General features: G+C 39.1%; 1 protein-coding gene across 30 annotated transcripts in view; it reads right to left on the reverse strand.

Annotated features, from left to right (window-relative positions):
• Positions 1-18,752, reverse strand: part of FARS2 (phenylalanyl-tRNA synthetase 2, mitochondrial) — a 538,971-nt gene that overhangs the window by 189,670 nt on the left and 330,549 nt on the right. For all 30 annotated transcript variants that reach the window (XR_006202464.1, XR_006202465.1, XR_006202466.1 and 27 more), the window contains one exon: positions 17,118-17,278. Coding sequence is in view for 24 of the 30 variants with exons in the window: in XM_042938006.1 (XP_042793940.1) it covers positions 17,118-17,278 (161 nt within the window). In the remaining 6 variants the exon portion in view is untranslated. The remainder of the gene's footprint in view (positions 1-17,117; positions 17,279-18,752) is intronic.

Here is an 18,752-nt window from a genome sequence, read left to right on the forward strand (position 1 = left end):
CCAAGTTCAATTTACATACTAATGGCTGCATACTTGCCTTTAATAGATACAGTATGTGAAAGTAAGTATAATAAATGAATAACTGTTTAAGTGTAAAGTTAGCACATCTTCATGAGAAATCTGAAAAATCAAACAGACAGTGAATCTATTTATTTCTTCTATATTATGAACTAAAGCTAATCACTGGATGAGATGATAAATGAGAATTATTTCAGAGTGGCATAGCAATGAAGGTGACTCTTCCATAAAGAAATGTGCAGAGGGGCGCCTGGGTGGCTTGGTCGGTTAAGCGTCCGACTTCGGCTCAGGTCATGATCTCACGGTCTGTGAGTTCGAGCCCCGTGTTGGGCTCTGTGCTGACTGCTCAGAGCCTGGAGCCTGTTTCAGATTCTGTGTCTCCCTCTCTCTCTACCCCTCCCCTGTTCATGCTCTGTCTCTGTCTCAAAAATAAATAAACGTTAAAAAAAAAAAAAAAAAGAAATGTGCAGAAACTGGTGCAAAGAACAGTTTATCTATGAGGCTTGATCTCTGTGGATTGGAATTGGAAAGGCCCAGCTGCCAGGGACGGTGCAAATGTGCTCCCCGATTCCAGGAGCCTGTCAACAGCCTTTCTTATCCTAGTTCTAGAATCTATTAAACAAGCAGGTTCTCCCCTTCAGCAACCACGTTGAGGCTCCATACCGAGACCACTTTCTCTGACGCCGAATTACCCAAAATTAACTAAGTGTATTCTCCATTCTATCTTTTCTCTTTTAAAAGGTTAAGTGGCACAGGACAATTTTCTGTGTGGCACGTGTGCAGCTAACAAGGTAATAATTGGGCAATTGGGTGAGAAGGACAAAAAAACCCTAACACTAGAAATCCTCAGTATCTGGGAAGAGGGCAACTGAATTACCTTTAAAAGATGCAAAAGTTATGGTAACACATTGCTAAAGAAGCAAACTAAAGTCCACAAAAGGAAAAAGGAGATGCTAGGGTTTTAATCATTCCACCGAAATTCAGAGGGTATACCATAATATTCCAGATTGCTGAAGCTTTAAACGAACAATGCAAGCCAACTTTAGATCTCCTCTCTTCTCATGTCCTCACATTTCCAACAAAATAAACACATTACAGAGATCTCCCAAGTAATTCAAATGTAGATGGAATTTATTAGAATATTTGATTCTAATTTCCTTTTCCTTTTCAATCTTTGGTCAAGAAAAAAATATTTTCTGCTTACCATAGAGAAATATTACAGAAGTCTCCAAAAGCTGAAAACCACCGTAATTTTTTTTCTTTGTGTGTATGTAATAATTTTATGCTGACCTTCCATGATATGAACATTTCTGTCACTGCCCTAAGCAAAGGTTCATGAGCCTGAAGCAGGAGAACTGTCCATATGCCCCAGCAGGCCCTCTTCTGTCCCTGTCCTGCCTCTGTTAATGTAGTCCTCTGGCCTGAAGGAAGAAGCTTCTTCACCTGTGGATTTGCTGGCCTTCGCATTCTGTCCTGAGCCAATTCCCCAGTGCCAACCCCGGTGCTTGCTTACCAAATTCATCTCACTTGGTAATGATGTGCACACCCATTGTGACCTGAGTATTATTAAAAATAGTTTTGTTTTTTTTTTTTTTTTTTTAAGTCAAGATAATAAGAAAATGTAGAGGCCACTTTTGGGAACCAACTTGAACAATGGAAACCTGAGTAAGGTAGAAAGGCCACAGTGACTGACTTCAGCCCCCTGGCTGAATATAAACAGTCCCATTAGGTGACCCACCTCAAAATATCCATAAGCCCTAGGTGACTAGTGGGTTACTTACACTGGCCACAGGTACCAAAAAAGGAAAATTCCATTTCCCACACCTGCTCACTTTCCCCCTTTAACTATAGCTCCCAGCCACTACCCAGTGGCAGACAGTCTCTTTTTGTCCTGCCCACCACTTCCTTGTGGTGTATTCAATAAACTTCCATCTGTTTTGTGGTGCTTAGGGTGAATTCTTTCACCAACCACACTGCTGGCTTCCGCTGGATCGGGGCACCCTACATTTGGTGGCCCCCATCCGATCAGGAGAGATCCCGCAGAAAATATTACAAAGGACTTTATGCCAATACATTTGAAGTTAGATGAAACAAATTTCTAGAAAAAAATACAATTTATCAAAACTGACACAAAATAAAACAAAATCTGAATAGCGTAAGAATTGTTAAGAAATTTAATCTGCGGTTAAAAACTTCCCACAAAGAAAACTCCAGGCCCGGATAACTTCACTGATAAACTGGATCAGACACGTAAGAAAGAAATAATGTCAATCTTCAAAATATTCTCTCAGAGAATAGAAAAAAAACAAACAAACAAACACAAAACAAAACACTTCCAAATTAGTTTCATGAGGATAGCATAATTTTAACACCAAAACCTGGTAAGAACGAAAACTGAAATCTATTTCATCCCTCAACACAAATTTAGAATCCTTAACAAATATTTGAAAATCAAATCCAGAAATCTATTAAAAAGACCACATATTCCAACCATATTCATTTCAGGACTAGAAGGCTTTAACATGGAAAAACACAATCACTATATGTCACTATATTAACAGAATAAAGCCAAAATATTATGAGATTGCTTTTCAATATATGGGTAAAATATAAATTTACATAATTCTAAACATTTGAAATATATATATATATATATATATATCCCATTTATTGATAAATTTGTAGTCATTTATGATAAAAGCTCTTAGCAAACTCGAAATGGGAGGAAACCTCTTTTATTTCATAAAAGGGTTTACAAAAAAACTAAGCAGACCACTTTAAATAAATATACATTTCAAAACTTTTGAGATCATACATTGGATTTGGTTTTAGTTTTACATTACCATAGTTCATTTAGCTCAATCTTCCCAGTTCAGTCTACTCCAGTAAGAAACAAAGAATCACTCCTGCTAAAATGACTGTTTCAAAGTCCGTCAGCTAGCAAACTGCTTTTTGCATTTAGATTTACAAATCCCCTGGAATTCACTTTTTGATAATTAGGAACCTGGGGTCAAGTTCCATTTTTTCCATATGGACACTCAATTTTCTCTGTTCCACTTTGCACAAAAGGCTTCTCTGGTCTGTCTTTCCCACAGGGCACGTGTGTTTCTGGGCTCATCACTGCATTCTGGGGGCCTCTGTGTCCACCCTGCCTGAGTGCTACCCTCTCAATTACTGCAGCTTTTAAAAGAACTTGACATCAATGTCCATCAACTGATGAATGGATAAAGAAATTGTGGTTTATATACACAATGGAATACTAAGTGGCAATGAGAAAGAATGAAATATGGCCTTCTGTAGCAACGTGGATGGAACTGGAGAGCGTTATGCTAAGTGAAATAAGTCATACAGAGAAAGACAGATACCATATGTTTTCACTTTTATGTGGATCCTGAGAAACTTAACAGAAGACCAAGGGGGAGGGGAAGGAAAAAACAAAAAAGGTTAGAGAGGAAGGGAGCCAAAACATAACAGACTGTTAGAAACTTACAACAAAGTGAGGGTTGATGGGGGTGGGAGGGAAGGGAGGGTGGGTGATGGGTACTGAGGAGGTCACCTGTTGGGATGAGCACTGGGTGTTGTATGGAAACCAATTTGACAATAAATTTCATATTAAAAAAAATAAAAATAAAAAAATAAAAGAACTTGACATCAGATTAAGCAAAGGCTTCCACTTTGGTTATCTGGCCATTCCTGGTCCTCTGTATTTCTATATACCTTTTAGAATCTACTCATCAAATTTCTCATAAAATCTCTCTGAATTTCTACTTTTTAACTATTTTGGTCACTTAGTATGCATTTTGAAACAACCCTACAAACTGTTTTTGAATATACACATGTAACGTGAGAATGGTAAATCTCAAACTGAAGTCAGGGGTCACCTCTGGGGAGGAGAGCAGGAAGGAGAATGTCATTGGGGAGGGCTAGGTGTTATCAACTGCATTTCTGATGCTTTCATTCTCTAAAAGAATCTGTGGTAAAACCTTAGCGTTTTTGAGGGAGGAAGGCTGCAGCTTAGCTGGGAAGAGGGTACACAGTCACGTTACTAGCAAATCAAATCAAGAAATAGATGTATGTTTAGAATATTTTGTCTTTTTAAAAATAAATAAAAATACACTTACTTGGTTCTCAAAAAGCAGTTAACCTGGAGTTCAAAATCTGCCAAATGGGCTCTACAGGGGTCATGTATTTATCATTCAGTATCTTTCATAGTGAATCACGGCCTATAATTGTAATTTATAACTCTCACAGGGAGGCCCTTTAGAAAATAAATTCTTCCCTCATACTGAAAGAAAACATTTGATTCATTCCTCATCCAAGTGAGAGAAAGAATAATTAAGCTATCTACTATATAAATTACTGCTTACTTTAACCATTCTTCATTTCCAAGATCACAAGATTACACATAACAAAATGCCAACATAAAGGCACAAAGTTTGAAAAGCTGTGCAGTAATGTGATCACAAAGTAATTCTCAATTCTCTATTTAAACACAGGCTGACTGTAAGTCCTAACATTTCAGATGAACCCAAATGTTCCTCTAACCCTTTGAGTAAAGGAGCAGAGCCCACCTCTAATTGCATCAGTGAAGTGACCTGTTTTTCCTATTGCGCAGGATGAAATAAATTAAAGACACAGAACAACCTCACTTACCTTCCTCGACTAAGAATTCGATAAGGTAAACTGCTTGGATTTAATTTGGTTCCCAGAACATTAATATATATCTTGGGTTTTCCATTTGAATTGGCTCTAATCAACACTTGTTATGTTTCTGATAACTCTCAGAATCTCATTCCTAGGTTGAGTGGCTTTGAGGTTAGTATTTCAGCCCTTTTCCCCTTAGGCCAAGATAGTTAACATAGTTGGATATGCCATGGTGACCCTGATTTTCTATGCTCAATCTGAAATACAGCCACACATGCCCATGAGCCCCATCCAGTTGTTCTATGAAAAGTAGGCACAGCACGTTCTAGGCAAAAGGAACATTTCACATTTGACTTGGGATCAAACTCTAAGGGATGATTTCAAGCATTAGCCAGCTTAAGGTAGGCTATAGGCTGGAATAGCTTTTCTAGCTGCCTTATCATCCCATTTTATAAGTGACTGTTTATTCATAGAAATGCCTGTGGTAATAAGAGACAGCATCGCCTACGGGGCCTAATTGTACACATCTGGTATCACAGTTAGTGAAGTAATGCAGAAAAATAAGCCTTATTGACATGAGCTCAGTATAAATATCAGAAAACAACAAGTTGCCATCACAGACCACTCCAACTGCCTTGAAAATGAGGTGACAAGACTCTGCTAAGGACTTCTGGAAGACTTTTCCTCACACTTAAAAGGAAACAAAAGTGTTCTGTTTTCTGCTTCTGGACCTTGTTGTATGAGGGGAGGCTCCATGCTCCTGCCACCATCCTTCAAGTCTAAGGGGGAAAAAGCATTCAAGGTTCTAGAGCCCTGGCATCACTGAGGGATGCCTGCTGTTGTTCTTATTTTAACTACCCTGAGTTGGGTTTTTCTTGGTTGAAGCCAGAAGCATCGCTAATTCAATCTTGTAACAATCACTCCCTATATTCAGACCTGAGACAAAAAACCCATTGACCGACTCATCCTTGTTTAATTGACATGTTCTTTCTTTCTATGACAATTCCTTCAAAACTGTATTTGTTTCTGGTCTCTATTCTGATGATTTCCTCTTAAAACTATACATTTTTCGCCCCAGCTTTATGAAGGTATAATTGACAAACCAAAATTATATATAATTAAGGTACACAATGTGATGGTTTGAAATATATATATGATTTATATATATATAATGAAATTTTTAATTTATATATTTATGTTTATATATATATAATGAAATATTTAGTAAAACTGTAACTTTTAACTTTATGATCCATCAACGATTAGTATTCAGTTTAGATGATTCTGTTTAGTACTAATGTACCCTTCAGTTTCCAGAGACAGAAATACCAAAACCTCCTCTAGTCAGTTAATTCCCAAAATATATTGCACATAATTTGTCAGATTTTATGGATGTTGGCAAGATTTAAAGTCTAATGTGCTGTCTATAAATAGGAAGTTCTTGTACATTTCCAAGGTTAATAGCCAAGAAAATGTAATATGGATATTGAATGTGTGTACATATAAAGGTCACATAACACACATCCTTCTAATCTACGCTATGAGAAAGCTGTGGAAGAAGACACTGATGGGCTCATTCTTTTTTTTTTTTAAGTGCCTCAAACAAACAAACAAACAAAAAAAACTGTGGTAGCAATTTTTGAAATATGTAAGTGCATCACAAGACCCCTGCCTTAACGATAGCAAAAAAACAGTCAAAAATCCATAGGCCTCTGATGATAGAGGCTCCAATACAAACATGGGGCCACAGTCCAGAGGATTCCATAGACTGCAGGTCAATGAAACATCCTCACATCCCACGAGTAGGGTTATCTAACACTAATGTTGCCAAAGCAAGCTAAAGATGGGAACTACGGGCAGGAAGGGTCAGGAATCACAAGGACTACAGCCGCTGCGCTGAGAATAGTGTTTCGTAGTAGTTACGGTAGTGGTGGTGATAATGTTGTTGGTGGTAAAAATATGAATAATAGTTAACCTGGATGAAACACTTACTATGTGATAGACTCTGATATAAATGCTTTACGTATAAGCACTATATTCCCAAAACAAACTTGTCCATTCTCTTGCTCACTGCATCTCTCCTCATTTTGCAGTCAATGATGATTACAGAGCACATATAAAAGGTTCTATAGATGGTCAGGTCCCCCACTTCTTCATCTACCTCTATTATAGGCATAGCTCCCAGATATTACAGGTTCAGTTCAGGGTGCCCATAATAAAGCAAGTATCACAATAAAGCAAGTCAAATGAACTTTTTGGTTTCCCAGTACCTACAAAAGTTATGTTTATGCTATACTGTAGCCTATTAAATGTGCAATAGCATTAGGTCTTAAAAAACAATGTATATGCCTAATTAAAAAATATTTTATTGCTAACCATCATCTGAGCTTTCCATGAATTGTAATCTTTTTGCTGGTGGAGGGTCTTGCCTTCATGTTGATGGCTGCTGATTGAACAGAATGGTGGTTGCTGAAGGTGGGTGGCTGTGGCAATTTCTTAAAATAAGACATCAGTGAAGTTGGCCACATTGATTGACTCTTCCTTTCACAAACAGTTTCTCTGTAGCTTGTGATGCTATATAATAGCATTTTACACACAGAACTTCTTTCTGTGGAGTCCATCTTATTAAACCCTGTTTTATCAACTGTTTTATCAACTAAGTTTATATAATATTCTGAATCCTTTGTTGTCATTTCAACAGTCCCCACAGCAGCTTGACCAGGAGTAGATGCCATCTCAAGAAACTATTTTCTTTGTTCATCCATAAGAAGGAACTCCTCACCTGTTCAAGTTTGAAAACAAGATTGCAACAATTCAGGCACATCTTCAGGCTCCCCTTCTAATTCCAGTTCTCTGGCTCTTTCCACCCCATCTACAGTTATGTCTTCCACTGAAGTACTAAACCCCTCCAAAGTTATCTATAGGGGTGGGAATCAGCTTCTCCCAATGTTTTGTTCATGTTGATGCTTTGATCTTTTCCCATGAATCATGCATGCTCTTAATGGCATCTGGGAAGGTGAATCCTTTCCAGAACACTTTTAATACAGTTTGCTCAGATCCATCAGAGGAATCACTGTTGCAGCTACAGCCTTACTAAATTGTATTTTTTTTTAATTTATTTTTGAGAGAGAGAGAGAGAGAGAGAGAGAGCAAGTTGGAAAGGAGCAGAGAGAGAGGGGGACAGAGGATCTGAAGCAGGTTCTGTGCTGACAGCCAAGAGCCTGATGGCAGGGCTTGAACTCACGAACTGTGAGATCATGACCTGAGCTGAAGTTGGACGCTTAACCAACTGAGGCACCCAAGTGCCCCACAAAATGTATTTCTTAAATAACAAGACTTGAAAGTCAAAATTAACCCTTGACCCATGAGTTGCAGAATGGATGCTGTGTTAGGAGGCATGAAGATAACATTAATCTCATCATATATCTCCATCACAGCTGTTGGGTGACCAGGTACATTGTCAATGAACAGGAATATTTTGAAAAAGATTTTTCTGAACAGTAGGTCTCAAGAGAGGTCTTAAAATATTCAGTAAACCATGTCGTAAACAGATGTGCTATCATCCAGGCTCTGGGTTTTTGGAACAGTAAATGAGCATCGGCTTCAACTTCAAGTCACCAGCTGAATTAGCCTGTAACAAGAAAGTCAGCTTGTATTTTGAAGCTTTGAAGGCAGGCACTGACTTCTCCTCTCTAGCTATTCAAGTCCTAGATGGCATCTTTCTCCAACAGAAGGCTGTTTGGTCTACACTGAAAATCTGTTGTGTAGTGCATCCACCTTCATTAATGATCTTAGCTAGATTCTCTGGATAGCTTGCTACAGCCTCTATGTTAGCACTTGCTGCTTTACAGTTTGCACTTTGATGTTATGGAGATGGTTTCTTTCCTTAAATCTCTGCTAGCTTCAAATCTTTCTTCTGCAGCTTCCTCACCTGGCTCAGCCTTCACAGAACTGAAGAGAGTCTGGATGCTCTGGATTCAGCTTTGGCTTCAGGGACTGTTGTGGCTGGTTACCTTTCATCTGGATTACTAAAACTTTCTTCATATCAGCAATCGGGTGGCTTTTGTTTCTTATTCATGTGTTCACTGGAGTAGCACTTTTAATTTCTTTCAAGAACTTTTCTTTGCACTCACAACTTGGCTAACTGTTTGGGGCTAGAGGGCTAGCATTTGGCCTGTCTCAGCATTCGACATGCCTTCCTCACTAAGCTTCATCATTTGTAGCTTGATTTAAAGTGAGAGACATGTAACTCTTCTTTTTACTTGAACACACAGAGACCACTATAGGGTGATTAATTGGTCTGATTTCAATATTGTTGTATCTCAGGAAATAAGGAGGCCCAAGGAAAGGGAGATGGGAACCAGCTGGTTGGTGGAGCAGTCAGAACACACACTTTTTTTTATTAAGTTCACTGTCTTATACGGGCGTGGTTGGTGGTGCCCCAAAACATTTACATCAGTAACATCAAAGATCATTGATCACAGATCACCTAAGGAATATAATGATAATGAAAAAGTTTGAAATACTGCAAGAATTACCCATATGTGACACAGAGACACAAAGTGAGCAAATGTTACTGGAAAAATGGAGTCAATAGACTTGTTTGACACAGGGTTGCCACAAAACTTTATTTTGTAAAATACTCCATACCTGTGATTTGCAATAAAATGCAGCACAAGAAGTGAGATATGCCTGCAGTTTCTTCTGGGATAAATATCCCTTTTTTAGAAAAAGAACAATAGTTATGTGTTTTCTGTATACATGTGAGATAGGAAAAAATGCACATGGAAATAGTGAAAAACTGTGAGATCCATTAATATCACCACAGCACAACAAAGCTGATGGGATTCTTACAGCTGGATTTATTTGGGGACAGAATGAAGAAAGTCTGCATCTTCCTGCATTAAGTCTCTATAGACAACATTTATGATAATGACAGCAGAACTAGATCTAGGAGCTAGTCCAAGCCATGGAGATTAGCATGTAATCACAGGCTCAAGTCCTAATACAATTCTGGAGAGACATGGAGGGATTTCAAGAATTAAACTAGGAAAAAAGGATTAAAAAAAAAAAAAAAAAGGAAGAAGAAAATTTTAGCCTCCACATGCATTGGTCAGTGTCAGCAAAATTCTACATGTTCCATTATAGTACTTCTATATTATTTTATTATTATCTTTGATAATTCTGTCTCTTCTTCCAGACTATAAACAACTTGATGTCAGAAACTGTCAATTTCATCTTACTGATTCCAGAATAGTGTTTTGGTCTAGGGACAACAGAGTTCACTAGTTCAGTATCAGGAGCTCGCTGGAGTCCACTGCAGACAAAATCCTAGCTCAGTCACTTACTACTAGAGTCCTTATGGTTGAGTTACTTGGTGGTTCCAAGCCTCAGTTTCATCACCTATAAAATCAGTTTATAGTACTCACCCCATTAGATTGTGTTAATGAAAGTTATAATATCAGCAAAATATTTAGTCCAGTGGCTTGTACACAGCACTCAACAAATGGCAAGTATTATAAGCTATTTAACGAATTAATGTACAACATGTGGGCCACTGAACTATGATTGCTGGAAGACATCAATAAGGGAAAATGGCCAACCCTAGCCTTTAGAAACTACCAGTCTTCATATAACCCAGCATCCCCTGCTGATGCTTGGCACTACAGGGAGAGCAAGGACAAACTGTGACACACTTTCCTTCAGGTGTCTATCCATGGTTGACCTCACAGATGACCTTCACAGTCAAGGTCCTGCTGATGCCTGCACCACATTTTGTGTACATCCAGCCTCATCCTTCACATCTTGGATTGTATGTTTTCTAATTTAAGTACTGACAGCTTCTCTTCATAAATTACTTAAAGTACACAAACACATCTCTGACTAGAGCATGGTTTAAATACACATTTAAACCATGTGAGATTATTTATACAGTCTCCTCTCATTGACAAATACAATGAATGAATGAATGAATGAATGAGAGGAGATAGAAAGGAAGAAAGGAGGGAGGAAAGACAGAAGGGAAGAGAAAAAAGAAAGGAAGGGAAGGGGAGGGAAGGGAAGGTAGGAAGGAAGGAAGAGAAGAAAAAAGAAGGCAAAGAAGAAGGCAGGAAGACCTCTGGCAGGTCATAAAAACAAAAGTGTTACAGTACTGCACCTGAAATTTATGGTAACAAAATCAAAGGCAAGAAGAAGAGTTTCAAGTTTTGTGCAAAGGAATCATAATTTGTTGTAATAGTTATACTAAACAGAAATTTAGAATGCATCAGAGGAGGAAGTGAGTTTAATCACCTGGTCAGACTATCTTACTTTATTATCTCATTTTACTGATGAGGCAGCTGAGGCTCTGACAAGTAAGATGACTTTGCCCATCATTACACAGCTGCAGAATGTGGTCCATGGATCAACAGCATCGGCATCGTCTGGTAATTTGCTAGAAATGCAGACTCTCAGGCTCCATGTTAGCCATACTAAATCAGAATCTGCGCTTTAATAAGTTCCTTGGGTGATTCATCTGAACATTGAAGTTTGAGAAGCATTAACACAAGCAGCTTGTGTTACTAGTAACTTACTAGTAAGTTAATAACCTGGATGATTTACTCAATGCTTTATTTTTCTATAAACTATACACCAATCTTTGGATCTGTTAGAAAAATTTAAATCTTTTAGCTGTGAAGAATCAACCTATGGATTTTACACTCAGGATAGAACTTTGGGAAATGGCTCTTCGAAGCCCTGAATAAACATGTGCTAACACATAACACACAGTGACCACTTGGCTACTGTTTCCTCATCTGTCAAGTGGAAAGAACAACAGTACCTAAACTCAGAAGGTTATTAAGAGGACTAAAGGAAGGCATGTTAAGTCTTTAGAATAACGGACACAGAGTAAGGCCTCAATGACTGTTAAGCATGGAGTGTGACTGTTGTTAGCTCTTACATAGGGTACATAGGGTGTAGTGCAGTAGGCTTGCACACCGCAGCCCATGATTCTCACCTGTTCCGGCTGCAATGACACGTGTATGAAGTACTATTCAGGATTACGAATAAGTATAGCCTGTGCCCACAAAAGAGAGCCAATAAAACTCCTTAGTGGGGTGAAAACATGACAACCAACATTGCTGAAACTTGGCTTGCTGACTTTTCCACTCAGTGCACTGAAGTGGCAAATTTCACCTAGAGGCATTGGCAGGTGTACACACAACCAGTGCCCAGATGCCAGAGTCAGCCCAGCAAGGGGAGCTGGAGTGTGGGACAGAGATCTCTTGTGCAGAATGAGACGACACTTGTATGATAAAACCACCAGCTTGTTCATCCACGTTATTTCAAGCACCGATCCAGGTTGGGGAAAGAGAGCCGCAACAGACAAAGCAGGTAACTCAAACCACGTAAAATGGAAACCAAAAATCAAAATCACATTATAACCCGCGTTTCTTACTTACTAGACACACACAATGGTGTGAAGGTATTCAGGAAAGAGTGGCATAGAGGGGGTCTTGGGGTGATACAAATCAGACCGTTGTTAGTCCCTAGAAGAGAGCCATCATGGTGAGATGGATAGATGGATTTATAAGACTATGCAGAGGAAGATGCCAGAGAAGCTGAGAGCCTAAAACATAATCTTGGATGGCTTCAAGGGAGATGAAAGAAAAGGAATTTCTGTCGCCTTCCAGCCCTCCACAATACAATTCCCAAATGGCTCCCAGGTTTCCCAGCCAGAGAAGCCACGTACTCAATAGCTGCCAGCAGACCTTCCCCCGCCACATTCCTCCCCTCCCCTCGGAGAAGAGTCTTGCACAGTATTATGATCATGTTAAATATTCTTCTGAAGACAGACCAAAAATATTAAGTGACAAAATGAGTCTCATTCCTTGCATATATATGAACATGACTGTTCCACACCAATAGGTAAAAACTGCTAACACTCAGGTACTGTCTGCATCACACTTATCTAAACACAAAATCTGCTCTATTATACCTTCCATGATGAAAATGGGATACATAAAGGTATACATGGTAAGTTGAATAATGGCTCCTCAAAGATGCCCACGTCCCAATCCCTGGAACCCGGGAACATGTTACCTTACATTCAAAAAGAACTTTACAGGGGCTCCTGGGTGGCTCAGTCAATTAAACATCTGACTCTCAAGCATAAGAGACTCTTAAAAACTGAGAACAAACTGAGGGTTGATGGGGGGTGGGAGGGAGGGGAGGGTGGGTGATGGGTATTGAGGAGGGTACCTTTTGGGATGAGCACTGGGTGTTGTATGGAAACCAATTTGACAATAAATTTTATATATTGGAAAAATAAATAAATAAATAAACATCTGACTCTTGATGTCGGTTCAGGTCATGATCTCACAGTTTGGGGGTTCGAGCCCCACATCGGGCTCTGCGCTGACAGGGCAGAACGTGTTTGGGATTCTCTTTCTCCCCCTGTCTGTCCTTCCCCTGTGCATGCTCTGTTTCTCTCTCTCTCAAAATAAATAAACAAACATGAAAAAAAAAAAAAAAAAGAACTTTACAGATGTGATTAAGAAAGGATCTTGGGGTGTGGAAATTATCTTAAATGATCTTGGTAGACTCCATGTAATCACAAGGGTCCTTTTCTTTTCTTGTAAGAGGAAGACAAAATTTCAGAGGTGATGTGACCAGAGAGGGAAGGAGAGGGGAAAAGGCAATGTGGGAGGAAACCATGATCCAAGAATAAGAACAGCCCTATAAACTTTCACAGGCAAGGAAACAGATTCCCTCCCACCTTGAGCCACCAGAAGGAACCAGCCCCACTGACACCTTTGTTTCAGCCCAATCTCAGACTGGTTCTGCATTTCTGACCTCTGGAACTAAGAAAGGACACTGTTTTAAGCTGCTAGATTTGTGGTAATTCATTGTGACAGCAATAGGGAGCTAACACAGAATATAATCAATAAATACTAATTATAAGTGAATAATTAGGAAACAGCTCTCTGTGATCTATAATTTACAAAGTATTTTATATTTTTCAGTGATCAAATCCTAGCTGCTCATCAGAAATTCTTAAGTTTATTACACAAAGACAGCCATTTAGGTTATATAATAGTGCAAGTATGCATACATTGATTTTAAAATCTGAAAGCAAAAGAAATTACAAAAAATGACATGTAATACAAGAAACCCATAGTCTATTCCTGGATATCTTGGTGTCTCCTAACAGATGACAGTTCAAGTGCACTTAAGATTGGACCTAAACCACTCACTTATGGTAGCATCTGTGTTAGTCACCTGTGTGCGTCACTCCAGTGTTGGGCACACTGCTCTGTACAGTGTTGGCTGGTGTTCCATCAATATTTGCCAATTAAATAAATGACTGAAAAAATGAAAATATGAATGAGAAAAACTTACACCCTTAGCCAGGTTTTACTTTTGATCATTCAGATGGAGCTTTATTCCAAATTAACCTAGAAGGACTTGGTGCTAGAATAAAAAATAAAAAAAACAAAAAACAAAAAACAAAAAAACAAAAAAACAGCTTCCTTAAAAAAAAAAATAGGATTTTTTTTAGGGGCGCCTGGGTGGCGCAGTCGGTTAAGCGTCCGACTTCAGCCAGGTCACGATCTCACGGTCCGTGAGTTCGAGCCCCGCGTCAGGCTCTGGGCTGATGGCTCAGAGCCTGGAGCCTGTTTCCGATTCTGTGTCTCCCTCTCTCTCTGTCCCTCCCCCGTTCATGCTCTGTCTCTCTCTGTCCCAAAAAATAAAATAAACGTTGAAAAAAAAAATTTTTAATTAAAAAAAAAAATAGGATTTTTTAAAAAAGCCATTAAAGATGGAGTCAAAATGTAAATAAATTATAGGAGATTTTCCAGTTCTGATTAGGAGGCAAAAGGTCACAGAAAACCATCGGCCCCACTATAGCGATGAGAAAACAATAACTTTAGAGATCTTATTTGTCATACAAGATATTGAGGAGATCTGGACACAAATCTAATCGAACAGACTGCCTTCTACTGTCCTACTGTCTGGGGGACAGACATTGATGGATACTTTCCCTACTGGTGCATGAGTGGGCAGAACTAGCCTGCTTTTGGTAAAAAAACCTTGCTGGAATAAGGAATAATGAGCCAAACTCCTCTCAGCCAAGCATTGGTGGGTGTGGCAGACTGGAAAGTGGGGGAATGGCTAGCTAGCTCTCACTGCCAGCCAATCCTCATTCATAATACTTTTGCTTGGCAGCTACTGGTGGGTAGAAGCTGGCAACTGGTGGAAAGTAGAGAGATCACATCTCATGTGCATAGATCCCAAAGTCTGCTGCAGGGCCAGATCTCACCACCAAGGGGATGGCAGATGTGAAATCCGGTTCAACTCCTGATTAGAACGAAGAGATCTGGCCTACACACCTTAGCTGCCTGACAGGGGAAAGGACAAGGCTTGCTGAGGACATATACTACCTATTTCGGTTTCTTTGTTCTTTTATATACAATATAAAAGTGAGACACATGAAAAAGCAGGAAAAATGTGACCCATAACTAAGAAGAAAAAAAAAAATAAAAGGAGAACAACAGGTAACAAAATGGTTGGAATTAAAAAGACAAAAATAACTACTACATGACGATGCTAAAGAATTTAAGGTAAAATGTACAAAATGGGTGAGAAGACGAAGAATCCTCCAGAGTAATAAAAACTCTAAAAAAGAAGCAAATAGAAATTGTAGAACTGGTAAGTACAATATGAATTCATTGGAGGGGCTTAATGGTTAAGTGGACAAGATAGAAAAGGCTGGTAAATCCAAAGATAAGGGAATAAAAACTATCCAAAATAAAGCACAGAGTGAAAAAAAACCAATAATAAAAAACACACCCTGAGAATCAAAGTACTAAGGCATAACTTCAAACGGTCTGACACACATGTAGTTGCAGCCTGAAAGGAAAAGAAAGAACAGAGTATAATTGTTGGAAAAGATATTAGATGAGGGTTTCAAAGATGGTTGAAAAGACATTAAATCCAACACAGTGAAACTCTAAGCTGTAAAACAGAAAATCATATACAGGGCAAACCACTGAAAACCAGAGTAAAAGGATAAGACAATGAAATGACCTGTTTCAAGAGCTGAAAGGAAAACACATGCAAACACCCACACGCGTGCGCATGCACGTGTGCATACAAACTGGCAACCTAGACACCTATAATCAAAGAAAATATTCCTAAAAAGTAAAAATGAAATAAAGGCATTTCCAAACAACCAAACTGAACACATTCATGCTGCATTACAGGAAAATATTTAAGGAAGTTCTCCAGGCCGAAGGGAAATGATCACAGAGAAAAACCAAGATCGGCAGAAAGGAATGATCAGTGGGGTAAGTATCAAGGGAGATATAAAACAATATCATTTTAAATCTCTTTAAAAAGACAACTGGCTATTTGAAGCAAATAGAGCAACTACTGTGGGATTATAATACATGGAGAAATAAAATAACAATAATAATATAAAAATCAGGGGAGTAAAAAAATGACACTGTTGAAGGATATTTAATGTCTCATGAAGTTGTGTAATAGCTACTGATGGTAAAGGGTGATGCATTAATTATGTATATCGTAATCTAGAACAGCCACTTAAAAATAATACAAAATGGTGAAACTAAATAGTAACAGGAGTAATAAAATGGAATGTAAAAACAAACAAACCAAAAAACACAAACTCTCAGTTTCCAAATAAAGAAATGAAGAAAAGAAGGGGGAAATGAGGGAAGAAATAAAAAATGACAGAATTAAGCCCAAGAATATCCCATGTAATTATAGTAAATGTAAGATGTATTCAACACTCCAATGAAATAAAAAGGCCCAGTTCTACACAACGTTCAAGAGACACTTTTAAGAACATAGAGTGAAAATACAAGGATGAAAAAGACACACATGACAAACACTAATCACAAGAAAGCCAGTGTGTCTATACTAGTATCAGAAAAACTAAACTTTAAGATGGCTATTTCATAATGATTAAAATGGTCATTAACAAAGCCCAAAGTTGGTTCTGTGCTCAGACTAAAAGCTTCGTAAATCTTTTTTTTCTTCCGTATACAGCTTCCGATGGTTTATGAATTCCTGTGTTTATGGACCTCTATTTAAAACTTCTTTTCAAATGCACATTATTTTTTTTTTATTTTTTTTAATGTTTATTCATTTTTGAGAGACAGAGAGAGACAGAGCATGAGCGGGGAAGGGGCAGAGAGAAGGAGACACAAAATCCGAAGCAGGCTCCAGGCTCTGAGCTGTCAGCACAGAGCCCGATGTGGGGCTTGAACTCACGAACTGTGAGATCATGACCTGAGCCAAAGTCGGACGCTCAACCGACTGGGCTACCCAGGCGCCCCACAAATTCACATTATTTTTAAATTCAACAAGTTTCTTTTCAAGTGCATGACCCCTTCAATTCTTGAAAATCATTATTATAATTAATAATTGATTCTTACAAGTCATGTTACCTGAAATTTCACCTTCTGGTTGATATCTGACACGCGGAACTGCTTCAGGAAACGCTCATCCTCACTCCAGAAGAGGCGGATATCAGGGATGTCATAGAGGATCATGGCCAGTCTTTCCAATCCCAGGCCAAAAGCCCAACCAATCTGATCTTGAGCACCAGCTACAATTAGGAAAGCAAAACACAACTGATTTAAAAAATATGAAGACTACAGGGTGCCTGGGTGGTTCAGTCGGTTGAGTGTCCAACTCTTGGTTTCAGCTCAGGTCACTGTCTTGTGGTTGTGGGGTCAAGTCCCGCATCAAGCTTCATGCTGAGCATGGAGCCTATGTAAGATCTCTCCCTCTGCCCCGTTCCCCTGCTCACGAACTATCTATCTCTAAAACAAACAAACAAACAAACAAAACATTTTTTTTAAATATATAAAGACTTCACAGGTGCATCCTACTTTCCTACTTGTGGGTAAATAACCAGTAACACTGGTTGTGAGCCTACTAGCAGGTAAGGCACTGGGGAGAGACATCCATAAGCCCATCCATAAGTTTTACATTTCTTGCGCTCCCCACATTCCTCACTTCCCTCCCTGAGGCACTCTGGAGTCACACTGCCTCTAATGTTGCCTTTCATTTTTTATTATATTCCAAGCACTTTAAGCCCGCCTTCCTGCCTCTGAAAAACAATTTTCCTGTAATCTTTATTTGCCCTGATTCAAATTTAGCCTACCATGTGTAGAGAGAGAGAAAAAAGATGGTCTCTGTCCCTATGTGGCTTACTAAATGGGTGGGTATGTTGGAAGTGTGCCATAACGGACTGTTAATATTCAGAAAAATCCCTCAATTTTGTTAAAACAACTTTTACCCTTAGTAAGAGCTACCTCAATAATGGATGGAGATCAAGCAAGCCAAGGTGGAACATTTATTTAGTACCACTCACTCCAAAGGTAAAGTGTATTGTTCACAGTACAGCAATGCTATGAACTCAAAGGGTTTATTTCACTTACCTGAAGCAGACTAAGACCAAAGACATAGACCTGCTGTGTGAAGAAGGCAAGAGAGCAAGTCATACTACTTGAAAAGCTTACAGAAAGGGCTCATGAAAGGAACATAATTTCAACTGGACACTAAGGGTGTCTGGATCCTGGGCAGGCTGCAATGGCCTCAAGATTTTACTCATACATGCCCTGTGTAAATCTCTCCCTTTGAGTGCGGTGGCCCTGGGAACAGAATGGGATTTCAGCCCTGTGATTAGTTACTTTATATTGAAGTTCATCTGAGCAAACCAGAGAGACTCTCCTGCTGGCCCAGGAAAAGTGAGCTGACACACAGCGAGAGGGCCACGTGGCTAGGACCTGAGGGAGGCCTCTAAAAGTTGGGGGAAGCCCTGGCTGTCAGCAATAAGTGGGGCCCTAATTCCCACAATCATAAGGAAATGAATTCTCCCAACAGGGTGAATGGGCTGAGAGGAGGACCAGAACTCCAGAAGAGCATATAGCCGTGCTGACCCCTTGATTTCTACCTGTGAAGACACTGAGCAGAGGCCCCAGCCAACCTGTGCCTGGACTTCTGATGCAAGGAAACTGACATAATAAATTTGTGTGGTTTTAATCTAATAAGTATGACATTAATTTGTTACCAGG

The sequence above is a fragment of the Panthera leo genome, chromosome B2, assembly GCF_018350215.1.
Source record: "Panthera leo isolate Ple1 chromosome B2, P.leo_Ple1_pat1.1, whole genome shotgun sequence".
Classification (NCBI taxonomy): Eukaryota; Metazoa; Chordata; class Mammalia; order Carnivora; family Felidae; genus Panthera; species Panthera leo.